Here is a 15,258-nt window from a genome sequence, read left to right as displayed (position 1 = left end):
GAATTGAAGTGTTTCAGCTGGGACAAAGTAGTGCTTTGGTGGCTTCTTGAAGTGAGTTGAGGAGCTTCGTTTTAAGGCTGCGGCTATCGATTATTTTAGTAATTGAGTAATCGGATTAGCGGCATTTCATGCATTGCAGAACAAATTTTAGGAGATGCAAAACAAAGGCTACAAAATAAAATTCCCAATTGTTTTTCAAACTATGCAGGATTGCAATTTCGTATCTCAAGAGCAATGAATGCTTTTAAAAATAAATTAAAATACCTGAGCTTATCCTCGAATGGATAAAAATGAGGATCGAAGTACAATAAAAGAACAATTGGCCAACTTGCATAGCAAAAATCCACGAGCTAAAATGCTATAAAATGCTAACTTTTTTTTAACAAAGCTCTTAACAAATCATTCAAACACATATTCCCTCAAAAAGCTGCTGAATATATTTCTAAACTAAATAACGAATGCATTAACATATTAGCTCAAACAAAAACATACCTTATGTTGGTCTTAACATGGAGCAGCTGGATCCAGCCATGTTAGATGAGTTGTGTCATATTCACTGTTGCCACTAGAGGACAGTGTATCCATCTAAATCAATAAAACTACATGCAAACACTTTCAAAACAAAGCAGTACAACATCACTAATTAAACGAATCCTCGAAGCAGCAAAATTTGATTTGAAGCTTTTTCCTTAATCGAATTACTCGAGTTAATCGATTAATCGTTGCAGCACTACTTGGTTTAGCGTAAAAGTAGTCCTTTGCTGCCATTTTAGTGTTGAGGAAGCATTAAAACCCGTTTGACAAATTTTTTTTTAGGCTCAAGTAGTGCTTTGAACACATCCTGTGGCATTTTTGATGCGTGTGTATTTTTTATGGGCTGAGGTCACGGCACCTCACACACATCTGTTTGGACGGGATTTTTGAACATTTTGGAGGTACATCAACTCAGACATCTGTTTCTAGTCTTCACTTTCACGTCAACGCCTTCCTCTTCTTCCTTTGGTTTTGGAGGTTTTGTTGTCGTGTCCCGCGGCTGCAGTTCAATCTGTCGTGGCTTCTCACCGAATGTTTTTGCGGCGGGCGACGTTTTTGAACGTCGACGCTGCCGAACGTTTTATTTTTAGTCGGCCTTCAAATGCAGCCTAAGAAAGCGCAGAGGAATTTTCCCAGGATATTTTGTCCGTGTCAGCGAGTGTTGTCTTAAAATTGGATGTTGATTGTTGTCAAAGGCAGTGAGACGAATTTTTGTCAAGGAAAACTCAAAATATTTTCATCTGTAAAACTCAAAGCTTTTAGTCTAAAAATGTTATGAGGAGTTGAACATCACAAACGACATTGTTTATGAGTAATATTAGCATATGTTTTGAAAAGTGGATGCAAACTATCATTAAAATAAGGTTCACACCAGTGAGGGAATTAAAAAATAATTTGCACTTTTATGGGGGGAAAAAGACTAAATAAAAAAAAATACATATTAATGAAAGAAAATAAAAACAAAACAATAAAATCAATAAAAACAAAAATTGTAAAAAAATATACCCTAATTTTCGGATTATAAGCTGCTTCTTTTTCCCCTCATTCTGAATCCTGCGGTTTATAGTCCAGTGTGGTTTATTTGTTGATTTATCTAGGTTGATAGGTAACACTTTGACAGCGGCGTCATAAGACTGCCATAAGACCGTCATAATTACAGTGGTACGAAAAAGTATCTGAACCATTTGGAATTTCTCACATTTCTGCATAAAATCCTATGTAAGGGCTCACTTATGACCTCTTCTGTCATCTTTTGCATGCGATCCTCATTAAAATATGAAAACCTATAATGTTTGGGTGGTTTTAGTTAAAGCAGACGCTGTTTTTTCATCTGTGTGACAAAGATCAGATCACATTCGATGGTGATTTTAGGCAGAAATGTGAGAAATTCCAAAAGGTTCAGATACTTTTTCATACCACTGTACATACACTTATATAGCAGTGAATAAACTTAAAAAGCTGTTGATGAAATAATTGTCTTTATAAGAGAAAAATAATTGCAATATTCCTAGTTTTTCTGTCTGCTAGTAACATGATGCACCTTTAGGTTTTTTTCATCATTTTTTTTTCATCCCACTGTACGACATGACACTGTCATGGGCATTCATGAATGCTTATGACAGATGTCATTAAGTTTTATCTGGCAAATTATGCCACTAACTCCATTTATGTCCAGCTCGGATCTTTTACATCCATTCAAAAGTGAGCTGAATGGCGCAAAATGACATCTGTTATAAGTAGAGCTGTCAAAATTATCGCGTTAACGGGCGTTAATTTTTTAAATTAAGCACGTTAAAATATTTGACGCATGCCCCGCTCAGATTAAAATGACAGCAAAGTGTCATTTCCACTTGTTACTTGTGTTTGTTGGTGTTTTGCCGCCCTCTGCTGGCGCTTGGGTGCGACTGATTTTATGAGTTTCAGCACTATAATTATTATTGACATCAACAATGGCGAGCTACTAGTTTATTTTTTGATTGAAAATTGTACAAACTTTATTAAAACGAAAACATTAAGAGGGGTTTTACTATAAAATTTCTATAACTTGTACTAAAATTTATCTTTTAAGAACTACAAGTCTTTCTATCCATGGATCGCTTTAACAGAATGTTAATAATGTGAATGCCATCTTGTTGATTTATTGTTATAATAAACAAATACAGTACTTATGTACAGTATGTTGAATGTATATATCCATCTTGTGTGTCATCTTTCCATTCCAACGATAATTTACAGAAAAATATGGCATATTTTATAGATGGTTTGAATTGCGATGAATTACGATTAATTAATTTTTAAGTGATTAACTCGATTAAAAATTTTAATCGTTTGACAGCCCTAGTCATAAGCATTCATTCATGGGAGTGTCATGTCATAAGCATGATGGTCTTATGACAGTCTTTTGGCACCACCGTCATATTGTTACCAAATACCATAACTAGCAATTAAAGAAACAATTGGAACAGTAACTGAAGAAATAATTAGCACAGAACATGCATTTTGATTGTTATTTACATCTATAGTGGTGCAATGCATGCTAGGAGGCACGTTGGGCAACAACAAGTGTTGATAGCAGGTGGCAGCAGAGGTTGACAGTCTCCCTCAAGGGGGCAGTGATGGCCAAATGAAGCTTCTTGAAGCAGAGATGGTTCATGGTGAATCGTGAATCAAATGAATCATGGTGGTTCATTTGGTCTTATGACAGTCTTAAAATGCCACTGTCAAAATGTTAGCTTTTGGTGTAAATATCCCATAATAAAGCGAAGACAGCTGCGATCTATACTCTGGTGCAGCTCATCTATGAACAAATGCCGTTTTCGTGTCAAATTTGGTGGTGGCTTGTAATAATCAGGTGCGCCTTATAGTCCGAAAATTATGGTGTATACAGTAAAAAAAACAAAACAAAACAAAAATGTTTTTAAATTTTACGGTTTTACAAGGAAAAAATAGAAAACAAAAAGAAACTAACGAAACGAAATAAAAAAAAAAAAAAATTGAAAAAACAATTAACTTGTCACGTTGGATATTATCGTCAATGGCAGTGAGTGAATTTTTTAAAAAATCTGTGCTTTTACAGGGGAAGAAACAAAAAGGACACCTTAACAACATTTTTAAAAATCTAATTAAAAAAAAATAAAGTTAATACTCACTTCAATGTTAACAAGCTTGCTCGTTTCTCGTCCTAGTCCCATTGCCGCCACGGCGTCTATGGAGCGCCGCCTAGAGGAGATGGAGCGCCGTCTGAAGGAGCACATGGACCGCCGCCTGGACGCGCTGGAACTCAAACTGGAGAGAGCGCTACTCGCCATCCTCCCGCAGGGGGCGTCCTCGGGCCTCCCGCCCGAGGAACCTGCGAACGGTAACCGGACGAGAGAAGCGGCATCGCTCTGATCTGCGTGCGCTTGCGCTAACTACTACCAAAATTTGGATTTATGAGCAAGCTGGTACGGAACTAACTCATCGGTAAATTGCAGCGAGCTCGTTCAACTAACGGCTGATTAAAATGACGAACAGGATTTGCTAACATGTTTACGCACTGAATCGGGAACTGAATGTTCTTCTTCTGTACTGTCACATTTTTTTGATTGATCAAGTTAAAATAATGGTTATTTGCAGCCCTGTAATGTATTAAAATCTGACCCGCGGTTGCTTTTCTCAGTTAAGGTTGAAAAAACACAAAATAATAATCATAAGAAATATACTCAATGTATTGATACCTGAAAAAATGACTGCTCTCACAAGCAATACAGCAAATTAACGGACATGATGTGACCTGACATAATGACCTGTTATTACTAAATAAATGTCATTATACTGAAAATTGTACTTTTTAAAAAATATTTGTATTTTAGTTGATATTTTTTGTTATTCTTTTCTAAAAAAAAAATGTATGAGTGTATATTTACCACGTGACACATTTTGCGACCCGGTTGAGCCCACCTGCTCAGTAGCATTGTGTTTGTAACACATGACATTAATGACTGGAAGCACATTAAAAACAGAAAAAAGTCAATTGGTTGGATTTTTTAGGTCGTTTCTTGTGCGACATAAGGGTGCAATGTGGCCTCCAGGCCACAAGGGTGCTCCACTCAAGATTGAATTGAGACCAAATAATACTCGTTCTGAAAGGATGAAAACCAAAATCCTATGCAAAGATTGTGTTAAAAAATAACTGTATTCTAAAAAAAAAAGGTCCTTAAAAATAAAAGTCCCCCACAAAAAAAGTAGATTAACCTAGCGACCACTTGATGGACAGCCAAGTCGCAAGTAGTTGCGTGTCTTTGCTGTGCGCAAAGTCTTAAGTCCATAGCGTCCTTGGGCGCGTACCAACAAGTTGAAACTCAGCAGGCGTTCAGTCAGTCACTTCACGGCTCGACGTCGTTGGGCACCACGCTGACGATGATGTCCTCGTTGCCACGCCGCACCACCAGCCGCAGCGTGTCGTCGCGCCTGATGGCAGCGCTCACGTCGCCGGCAGACGCCACGCGTGCGCCGTTGATGCTGATGATCACGTCGCTTTCACGCAGACCGGCACTGCCACACCAAAAAAAAAAAAAAACGGAGATGACGTTAACTCTTTGACGGTGTTGGACGTCAGAGTCCGTCGCTGTCGAAAACGCCGAAAAATGGTTTAAGTGCACTCACGCTTCGGCGGGCGTCCCGCTGAGGACTTCGATGACGTATGCACCGGATGTAACGTCCGGGAAGTCCGATCGTCTGTCCTTCAGCTCCTTAGCCAAACTGGAACAAAAAAAATTTATTGCCGAGCTCCATTTGGACTGGAACTATCTCGAAGTGAATTGATATGCTTCAACTAGTTAAAAGTAGATCTTTTGCACCATCCAAGAGACAGTTGAAGTGAGTTGAGGAGCTTCATTTATTGTGAAAACTGGGTTTTGATGCTGTTTCAGTGTAAAATAACTATCTTAAAGTGAATTGAGGAGCTTCATTTTGGCAAATGTAATGCTTTGTCACTATCCGGGTGTCAAGGAACTATGTTGAAGACTGTTGAGGAGCTTCACTTAATTTAAAAGCAATCCTGTTAAAGTGAATTGATGAATTGAGGTGTTTGCTTTGACAAACATAGCGCTTTTGTACCACTCTAAAGTAAAGGAACTATGTTGAAGACTGTTTAGGAGCTTCACTTGAAGTAAAACCAATCCTTTAGTGCTATTTTAGTGTATAAAAACTTTTAAAGTGAATTGAGGAGCTTCATTTTGGCAAATGTAATGCTTTGTCACTATCCGGGTGTCATGGAACTATGTTGAAGACAGTTGAGGAGCTTCACTTAATTTAAAGCAATCCTGTTAAAGTGAATTGATGAATTGAGGTGTTTGCTTTGACAAACATAGCGCTTTTGTACCACTCTAAAGTAAAGGAACTATGTTGAAGACTGTTTAGGAGCTTCACTTGAAGTAAAACCAATCCTTCAGTGCTATTTTAGTGTATAAAAACTTTTAAAGTCAATTGAGGAGCTTCACTTAATTTAAAAGCAATGCTTTTAAAGTCAATTGATGAATTGAGGTGTTTGCTTAGACAAACAGTGCTTTTGTACCACTCTAAAGTAAAGGAACTATGTTGAAGACGGTTTAGGAGCTTCACTTAAAGTAAAAGCAATCCTTTAGTGCTATTTTAGTGTACAAAAACTTTTAAAGTGAATTGAGGAGCTTCATTTTGGCAAATGTAATGCTTTGTCACTATCTGGGTGTCAAGGAACTATGTTGAAGACTGTTGAGGAGCTCCACTTAATTTAAAAGCAATCCTGTTGGAGTGAACTGATGAATTGAGGTGTTTGCTTAGACAAGCATAGCGCTTTTGTACCACTCTAGTGTAAAGGAACTATGTTGAAGACGGTTTAGGAGCTTCACTTAAAGTAAAATGATCCTTTAGTGCTATTTTAGCGTATAAAAACTTAATTTTGGCAAAAGCGATGCTTTATCACTATCTGGGTGTCAATGAACTTTTTTGAAGAAAGGTAAGGAGGTTCACTTTAAGTAAAAACAATCCTTTTGAAGTTCATAGAGGTGTTTGTTTAGACAAAAAGTGCTTTTGTACCACCCAAGTGTAAAGGACCAATCTTGAAGTGAGTTTAGGCGCTTCACTTCATGTGAAAACAATCCTGTGGTGGCATTTTAATGTTTCAAAACCCATCTTGAAGTGAAATGAGGAGCTTCATTTAGGCATAAGCAATGCTTTGGCGCCATCTCTGTAACAAAGAACCTACTGTATAAGCAGGCCTTTGGTGCCATTTTATTGTTGAGGAGCTTCATTTAGTTCAAAAGTAGTACATGGTGGCCACCGTGTAACATAACTTGTTTTCTATTGGTCACCGCAAACTTCTGCTGACTGGCACGATTATGACAACGTGATTTATTGTCATCCCCCTTTCCATTCTGCCAAAGAACATTTGTGCCGCTCTGTTATTACACGAGATCAGCATGGTAATCACACAGCCATCGGGAGGGCAGCGACCATGTCAGCGAGTCAAGGAAGACGTTTTTTGGTGGTGCTAACAAAGAGTTTTGGAGCATCTCCCGACACCGCCATGTTGGCGACATAAAAGTGTGTGTGTGTGTGTATGATGCTCACGTTGGCGTGAGGCTCATCATCCTGATGCCAATGTACTTCTTCTTGCCGCTGTTCTTTCCTAGGGTTAAAAACAAGGAACTATTTACACTTTGGCTGACAATGACAACGTTCGATCACTGTCAACCCTCCCAGTCAAAAAGTATTGGACATTTATTGCCGCCAGTGGGTGTTTTAATCTAATAACTACTATTGCCACTATGACAAACTACTATATGCAACTATATGCTAATATACCACTACATAAACTACTATATGGTAATATACTACTATACAATGCTAACATACTACTACTCCATATACTAGCATATGCTAACTACTATATGCTAACATACTACTATGCTAATATTTTATGTACTACTACATATACTACTGTATTCTAAGCTAATATACTACTACATATACAAGTATATGCTAACTACTATATGCTAATACACTCCTATGCTATACTACTAGAATATGCAAACTACTATATGACAATATACTACTACATATACAGTACTAGTATATGCTAACTACTGTATGGTAATATACTACTATGCTATGCTCATATACAACTACTACTACATATGCTAGTATCTGCTTAATTCTCTATGCTAATATACTACTATATAATGCTAAAATGCTACTTCACATACTAGCATATGCAAACTACTATATGCTAACATACAACTATGCTAATATGCCACGTACTACTACATATACTACTATATGCTAATATACTATGCTGTGCTAATATGCTACTATATGCTAACTCCTATATGGTAATATACTACTATGCTATGCTAATATACTATGCTATGCTAATATGCTACTATATGCAAACTCCTATATGGTAATATACTACTATGCTATGCTAATATACTGCTACTACTACATACACTAGTACAGTATATGCTATATGCTTTATGGTAAAATACTACTATATAATGCTGATATACTACTACTCCATATACTAGCATATGCTAACATACTACTATGCTAATATTTTGCATACTATTACATGCACTACTATATGCTCATCTACTACGATGCTATGCTAATATATTACTACATATACTAGTATATGCTAACTACTATATGCTAATACACTACTATGCTATGCTAATATACTACTACAACTGCTACACATACCAATATGTGCTAACTACTACATGGTAATATACTACTATATATACTAGTATATGCTAACTACTATATGGCAATACTACTATATAATGCTGACATACTAGTTTATATACTGTACTCTATATGCTAACATACTACTATGATAATATGCTACGTACTACAACATGATAATATTATATCCTATGCTAATATACTACTACTACATATACTAGTATATGCTAACTACTATATGGTAATATACTACTATGCTATGCTAATATACTACTACTACATATACTAGCATATGCTAACATACTATTATGCTAATATTCTACGTACTACTTCATCTACTACTATATGCAAATATACTATTATGCTGTGCTAATATACTCCAATTACTACATATACTGGTATATGCTAACTACTACATGCTATTATACTACTACTACATACAGTACTTGTTCATGTTAACTACTATAGGTTAATATACTACAATGCTAATATATTGCTACTCTGTATACTAACTACTATAAGTATACCTGAGCTGGCAGTGAATGAGGTAAGACTTCAAATACGATGAAAAAAGACATGCGAAAGTGTCTGCGAAACCTTTGACTTGGCGGTCGTGCGACTCTGCGAGGAACTCTCGGATTTTGTCGGACGGGATGGCGAAAGAGATTCCTGCCGTCACCTTCAGCGTGTTGATACCGATCACTTCGCCGTCCTGTCGCGCGTCACATTTTAGTTCAATCAATCATTTCTGACTTGGACATGAAACGCTGTCAATAAAAGACAATGGACTTACCAGGTTGACGAGCGGGCCTCCCGAGTTGCCGTACTGCCCACACAAGAGACAAAAAAAGTCAACAAAACTGGCGTTTTTGTGTGTTTTTGCAATGGCGCCTTACATTGATAATAGCATCGGTCTGGATGTAGTCCATGTCGGAGTTGCGCAGACCCAGCTCCTTGCCGCCCCGCTGGGTAGTGCTGACGATTCCGGTGGTGACTGTGTTCTGGAGCGAGAAGGGGCTCCCGATGGCCACCACGAACTCGCCTGGTCGGAGGTCTGCCGAGCGGCCCAGCAGCAGAACTGGAAGTTTGTTCTGAAACCGCAACATTGTCTCAAACTAAAACTTCTTCCCTCTAAATGATGCCTTGGCAACTCACGCGGATGTCGATTTTGATAAGAGCGATGTCGGCCTTCTCGTCCACGTCCAAGATTTTGGCGTCGAACGTGGCGCCGCTCTTTAGCTCAACCTGAATGGACGAGGCAAAATCAGTTACTTTGGTCTAAAACTCCATTAAGGCTGTCATGGTAGACTTCCAATGCATTTGAACTGGGAGGCATTCGTTCCAATCAAGTCGTACCTTGACTCGATGTTTATTAGCCACCACGTGAGCGTTGGTGACGATGACCCCGTCCTCCGACACCACGAAACCCGAGCCACTAGCAACCGCCACCTCGCGCTTGGAATAAACCATCCTGCATGCGGAGAGACCAATCGTTACTCTAGGATTTTGTCACTTCCCAGCCTGGTCGATATCGTACTTGCGGAAAAGTTCGATGTGAACGACGGCGGGCGCGATCTTCTCCACTACGTCAGCGATGAAGTTGTACTTGAAGCGGAGACTATCAGGGTTCCTCCGACCTGTTGGGGGGAAAAACGACAACCGATCATTTGTCAATCATCTTTCGAGCTAGTCCTCCGAGACGTCCTGGCGACCGCTCAATTGAAACCAGATGTGTTAGCGAGGCGCGCTAATAAAAACACAGTGTGAGTCAAGCCTGCTCTTATGTAACGTTGGGTCACGCTCCACTTATGCTGTAACATCTGTCGGGAACGCCGACCTCTCCCGATGAGGAAATCCTTCAAACGTTTGAGACAATAAACACTCAGAATGGACGGAAGATTGAGACCCGATGAGGTGGAAACGTAACCAGTGGCTAGCAAGAAGCTCAATTGATTTCTACTGAACACTGCAAACCATAGTCCATTTCTTCTAGTGCCAATGGGTATTTACTCGATCGGGTATTTACGTTTTTTTTTCGATTTCTGCTGGTCATCATGCTAACTTTACTCGATTTCTATTGATTTCTGCAAACTAACGTATGCCGCAAACATTATGTTGACAACCTTTTCTGGATTTCCACTGATAGCCACAGATATTTACTCAATTTCTTTGGGCAACCACTTTAGTTTGCTTGATTTCTGCTGGTTATCCTGGTATTTTAGCTCAATTTCTATTGGTCGACAGACTCAACACAACCCTGACGCCATTCTTAGTGGCTACAATATACAGTGCTGGCCAAAAGTATTGGCACCCCTGCAATTCTGTCAGATAATGCAATTACAAATGTTCTGGTAGTAATATCTTCATTTATTTTTCTTGCAATGAAAAAAACACAAAAGAGAATTGGAAAAAAATTAAATCATGATCATTTGACACAAAACTCCAAAAATGGGCTGAACAAAGGTATTGGCACCCTTTGAAAAATCATGTGATGCTTCTCTAATTTGTGTAATTAACAGCACTTGTTACTTACCTGTGGCACATAACAGGAGATTGCAATAACGAAATCACACTTACAGCCAGTTAAGTTGGATTAAAGTTGACTCCACCTCTGTCCTGTGTCCTTGTGTGTAATACATTGAACATGGAAAAAAGAAAGAAGACCAAAGAACTGTCTGAGGACTTCAGAAGCAAAATTGTGAGGAAGCATGGGCAATCTCAAGGCTACAAGTCCAATTTCCAAAGACCTGAATGTTCCCGTGTCTACCGTCCGCAGTGTCATCAATAAGTCTAAAGCCCATGGCACTGTGGCTAACCTCCCTAGATTTGGATGGAAAAGAGAAATTGGCGAGAGATTTCAACTGAAGATTGTGCGGATGTTGGATAAAGAACCTCGACTAACATCCAAACCACTTCAAGCTGTCCTGCAGTCCGATGGTACAACTGTGTCAACTTGTACTATCCGTCAGCGTCTGAATGAAAAGGGACTCTATGGTAGGATACCCAGGAAGACGCCACTTCTGAACAAGAGACATAAACAAGCCAGGCTGGAGTTTGCCAAAACTTACCTGAGAAAGGCAAAAACGTTTTGGAAGAATCTTCTCTAGTCAGATGAGACAAAAGTAGAGCTTTTTGGGAAAAGGCATCAACATAGAGTTTACAGGAAAAAAACGAGGCCTTCAAAGAAAAGAACACGGTCCCCACAGTCAGACATGGTGGAGGTTCCCTGATGTTTCGGGGTTGCTTTGCTACCTCTGGCACCGGACTGCTTGACCGTGTGCATGGCATTATGAAGTCTGAAGCCTACCAACAAATTTTGCAGTATAACGTAAGGCCCAGTGTGAGAAAGCTGGGTCTCCCTCAAAGGTCACAGGCCTTCCAGCAGGACAGTGACCCAAAACACACTTCAAAAAGCACTAAAAAATGGTTTGAAAGAAAGCACTGGAGACTTCTAAAGTGGCCAGCAATGAGTCCAGACCTGAACCCCATAGAACACCTTCGGAGAGATCTGAAAATTGCAGTTTCAAGACGCCACCCTTCAAATCTCAGAGACCTGGAGCAGTTGGCCAAAGAAGAATGGTCTAAAATTCCAGCAGAGGAACTCATTGATGGATACCGGAAGCGGTTGTTCGCAGTTATTTTGTCTAAAGGTTGTGCTACCAAGCATTAGGCTGAGGGTGCCAATACTTTTCTCCGCCCCATTTTTGGAGTTTTGTGTAAAATTATATACATTTTTTTTTCATTGTCTTTTGTGTTTTTTCATTTCAAGCAAAATAAATGAAGAAAGCATTTGTAATTGCAATCATTTTCTGGGGGAAATTGAGCATTATCTGAAAGAATTGCAGGGGTGCCAATACTTTTGGCCAGCAGTGTTTTATTTTTAACAGCAAGCATGTACTTTTACTCAATTTTCACATAATTGAATTCTGATGGCTCCCTCGCATCCCTTTCGTCTATGCTCATTGGCCAGCAATGATGGATCGACAGGTAACCGAGTCCTGATTGTTCGGAAAAGCAAAGACGAGTGCGCAACCCGATCGCGGCGTGCGACAACTTGCACGAAAACGAGGTCGCTCCAGGACACGTTTATCCACGACCTCATTTTCCAGGTTTATCAACGACACGGTTGCGTTATCTGATCTCGTCTCGAGGCGGACCAGCCCCGACTGGGAAAGATTCCTCAGCCCGATGAGTCACCGTGCAACCATTGTTGTGTTGACGGCGTTTCCAAGCTCGTCTTAACGTAGAAAAACATTTCCTATGCTCAAATCTGGGTTAAATAATGTCTGACCCAGATTCAGCATGTTAAACGTGTTCCAGATTTCCTTGGAGTTGCCAAAGTTATGTCAGTCCGGGCGCCTCAAGCACGTTGCGTGCAGGGGTGTTTGAGGTTCAGGATGATAATCCTATATTATTACTCATTCGGCAAAAAACGCCCAATCCATTTTGACTGCAGTATTGGCAGTGAATTATTCATTCATTCATTCATTTTCCATGCCGCTTATTCCTCACGAGGGTCGCGGAGGTGCTGGAGCCTATCCCAGCTAACTTCGGGCAGTAGGCAGGGGACACCCTGAATTGGTCGCCAGCCAATCGCAGGGCACAAGGAGACATACAACCATTCACGCACACACTCATACCTACGGACAATTTAGAGTGTTCAATCAGCCTACCATGCATGTTTTTGGGATGTGGGAGGAAACCGGAGTTCCCGGAGGAAACCCACGCAGGCACGGGGAGAACATGCAAACTCCACACAGGAAGGCCGAAGCCCGGGATTGAACCCTTGATCTCAGAACTGTGAGGCAGACGTGCTAACCACTCAGCCACCGTGCCGCCGGCAGTGAATTATCATTTCGTAAAATATTTTTTTATTTTATAAGGGGGAAAAAATGGTATTTGAAAAAAAATTAAGATTCTTTTTTTTTCTTTTTATTGTGATGGTAGCTAGCAAAATTTATATTTAAAAACAAGACATTGATGGATTGAACGTCTATTGCTGTCAATGGCAGCCAATGTGTTGATTGATGCAATAGCACACAACCGGTTTAAAGAGTAGAAAGGTTGCTGTGTTAATATGCCATTTTTAATGTCAAAACACTTCATTTTTTGAACAAATCTGGTTCACACAATGGTGTAATGAATTACACCCTTATGTCATGCTTCAACTTTGCATGCTTTTAAAAGTGGCTTAAGAAAAGAGAATATCTTTAGGGGTATATTTTAGTTCCAAAATGATGACAAATGGTGAGAAACCTGTAGGAAATTATGTAGGCCACGCGCCACAGATTTGACACCGAATTGTTTTGCAACATGGCAAAACGGGAAATGAGTTGGCACCAATACTGTTACCAAAGGATTCCTTCACACGCACAAGGGGAGGGGGGGGGGGGGGGTTGGGGGTCGAAGTTTCATAAGACAAATATTGTCGGAACATGCACACACAAACAAATATTTTGCACGGGAACTCACCCTCTCCGCACGCGCCCCACTGGACGAGGATGACAGGCGGTCGCCTGGCATCGACCGCCCGAAAGCTCTCCAGCCTGAGCCGGCACACGTTGCCGTAGGTGACGCCGTCGCTGCCGCACACTGGCTCGGGGCTGGAGCACACGCACACCCCCGTGGAAGCCCTGCGCCGCACGGTGCCGGTGGCGGGCACGCCGTCGCTGAACGTGCACGTCAAACCTTCGCCGCAGCGGCGCTCGTCCCCGCCGCACGGCTCCCCCTCACCGGCCGCGCACGCGGGGCAGCAGTCGCAGGCGTCCAGCGCCACTCCAGCCGGGCACTCGGCTGCCGTGGGCGGGGGCGAGCAGCGGGATTTGTCGCACGTCTCCGGGCACCCGATGGCGGAGCGCTTGGAGATCGACGAGAGGTCGGCGGGGGCCAGCGAGGCGAATAGAGCGAGGACGACGATTTCGATCATCGTGGATGAAAGACGATTAATCGCGGGTGGGGAGAAGTTTAGAAAACTGGAAACTGAGTGAAGACGGGCTGCCGCGGCGCGCTTTAAATGCGGGTTGTAAACACGGCGTCTGATTGGCTCGCGCGGAGATCCTCGCTAAAAGGGGCGGGGTCGGATTGCCGATTGGTGTCACTTTGGATTTGGAAAACAGTGATCCCTCGTTTTTCGCAGAATAAGAAAAAACCGTGAAGTAGCGCAACCATTTAATTTTTATTTGTGTTCCGTGTATTTATTCAAATTTGGTATTGGAAAGAGATAATATACGGCATGTTTTTTCACTTTTTTCCACCAGATTAAAAATATATATAGCGGTAAACACAGACAAGGCTGAAAAAGCAGTTTCTGCTCTTGCACCAATCTTTAAAATAAACTGCTGTATTTTAAGCCAAAAGAACTGTTATGTTTGATAAAACAATATGTCTATATGCTGCCATAGCAGATTCATGGCACATTAAGCCCCCGAACTATTTTCAATTTGTCCGTTTTACCCTGGAGTCCCCCGTTTACAGACATCACGCAACCGCTTTCGTTTCAACCAAGCCATAAAAAGAATTATATTTATTATTCGAAATGTCTGTCATTTTTAGCTTAGAATCATTAATTGATGTCTAATATCTAGTTTAAAAAAAAAAAGACTTTAAAAAAAAACGAATGCATAAAAAAACTAACTCAAACAAAAACTTACCACATGTTGGTCTTAATTAGGAGCAGGTGGATTCAGCCATGTTCAATAAGTTATGTCATATTCACTGTTGGCCAGAGCTTAATTTGTAAATCATAAGGTGCTGGAAGGCAAATTACATATGACAGCGCAGGGATGATGAGACGGGCACAGGTCCTGGAACATACGCAGAAAATGGTGCTGAAAACAACACGCAAATGGCCACTTGGCCATGCTGTGGGACTTACAAGCCTCAATTTCAGATAATATCCATGGTATAAATGTTATGCTAACAATTTACAATTATTTAGGCTATACTCTGCAGAACACAGGCAATTGTCCACATAACCATAGGTGGGACTTACAGTACACCCGGCTTGGCTGGCTGTCCGTG

The 15,258-nt window shown here is 40.6% G+C and overlaps 2 protein-coding genes across 5 annotated transcripts in view; one reads left to right on the top strand and one right to left on the bottom strand.

Moving 5' to 3' along the window:
• Positions 1-4,564, top strand: part of c21h10orf88 (chromosome 21 C10orf88 homolog) — an 84,390-nt gene extending 79,826 nt beyond the window's left edge. For 2 of the 4 annotated variants that reach the window (XM_057826159.1, XM_057826160.1), the window contains exon 8: positions 3,720-4,563. In XM_057826159.1, coding sequence (XP_057682142.1) covers positions 3,720-3,924 — 205 coding nt within the window. In that variant the 3' untranslated portion in view covers positions 3,925-4,563. Of the gene's footprint in view, positions 1-3,719 lie in introns of all 4 variants that reach the window. The other 2 variants (XM_057826156.1, XM_057826158.1) reach the window with 2 other exon arrangements.
• LOC130909540 (serine protease HTRA1B-like) lies at positions 4,216-14,207 on the bottom strand. The gene is made up of 10 exons (XM_057826155.1): positions 13,711-14,207; positions 9,776-9,875; positions 9,595-9,709; positions 9,394-9,483; positions 9,135-9,329; positions 9,032-9,064; positions 8,836-8,950; positions 7,123-7,180; positions 5,179-5,274; positions 4,216-5,067 (listed from the first exon to the last, which is right to left on the bottom strand). Exons 1-10 carry the CDS (start codon positions 14,162-14,164, stop codon positions 4,899-4,901), a joined length of 1,425 nt encoding a protein of 474 aa, XP_057682138.1. The 5' UTR covers positions 14,165-14,207; the 3' UTR covers positions 4,216-4,898.
• Between the last annotated feature and the right edge of the window lie 1,051 nt (positions 14,208-15,258).

This window comes from Corythoichthys intestinalis, chromosome 21 (genome assembly GCF_030265065.1).
Source record: "Corythoichthys intestinalis isolate RoL2023-P3 chromosome 21, ASM3026506v1, whole genome shotgun sequence".
Taxonomy (NCBI): domain Eukaryota; kingdom Metazoa; phylum Chordata; class Actinopteri; order Syngnathiformes; family Syngnathidae; genus Corythoichthys; species Corythoichthys intestinalis.
The sequence above is the reverse complement of the archived record's forward strand: the minus strand, read 5'-3'. Positions and strand labels throughout refer to the sequence as shown.

What these genes read in the sequence shown, in the direction of transcription:
- LOC130909540 (XM_057826155.1), bottom strand. Translation starts at nt 14,164, where the DNA reads ATGATCGAAATCGTCGTCCTCGCTCTATTCGCCTCGCTGGCCCCCGCC. An exon ending in GTGGGGCGCGTGCGGAGAGG is followed by an intron (nt 9,876 to 13,710) that starts GTGAGTTCCCGT and finishes TCCCCCCAACAG; the next exon opens with GTCGGAGGAACCCTGATAGT. An exon ending in CACATCGAACTTTTCCGCAA is followed by an intron (nt 9,710 to 9,775) that starts GTACGATATCGA and finishes CTCCGCATGCAG; the next exon opens with GATGGTTTATTCCAAGCGCG.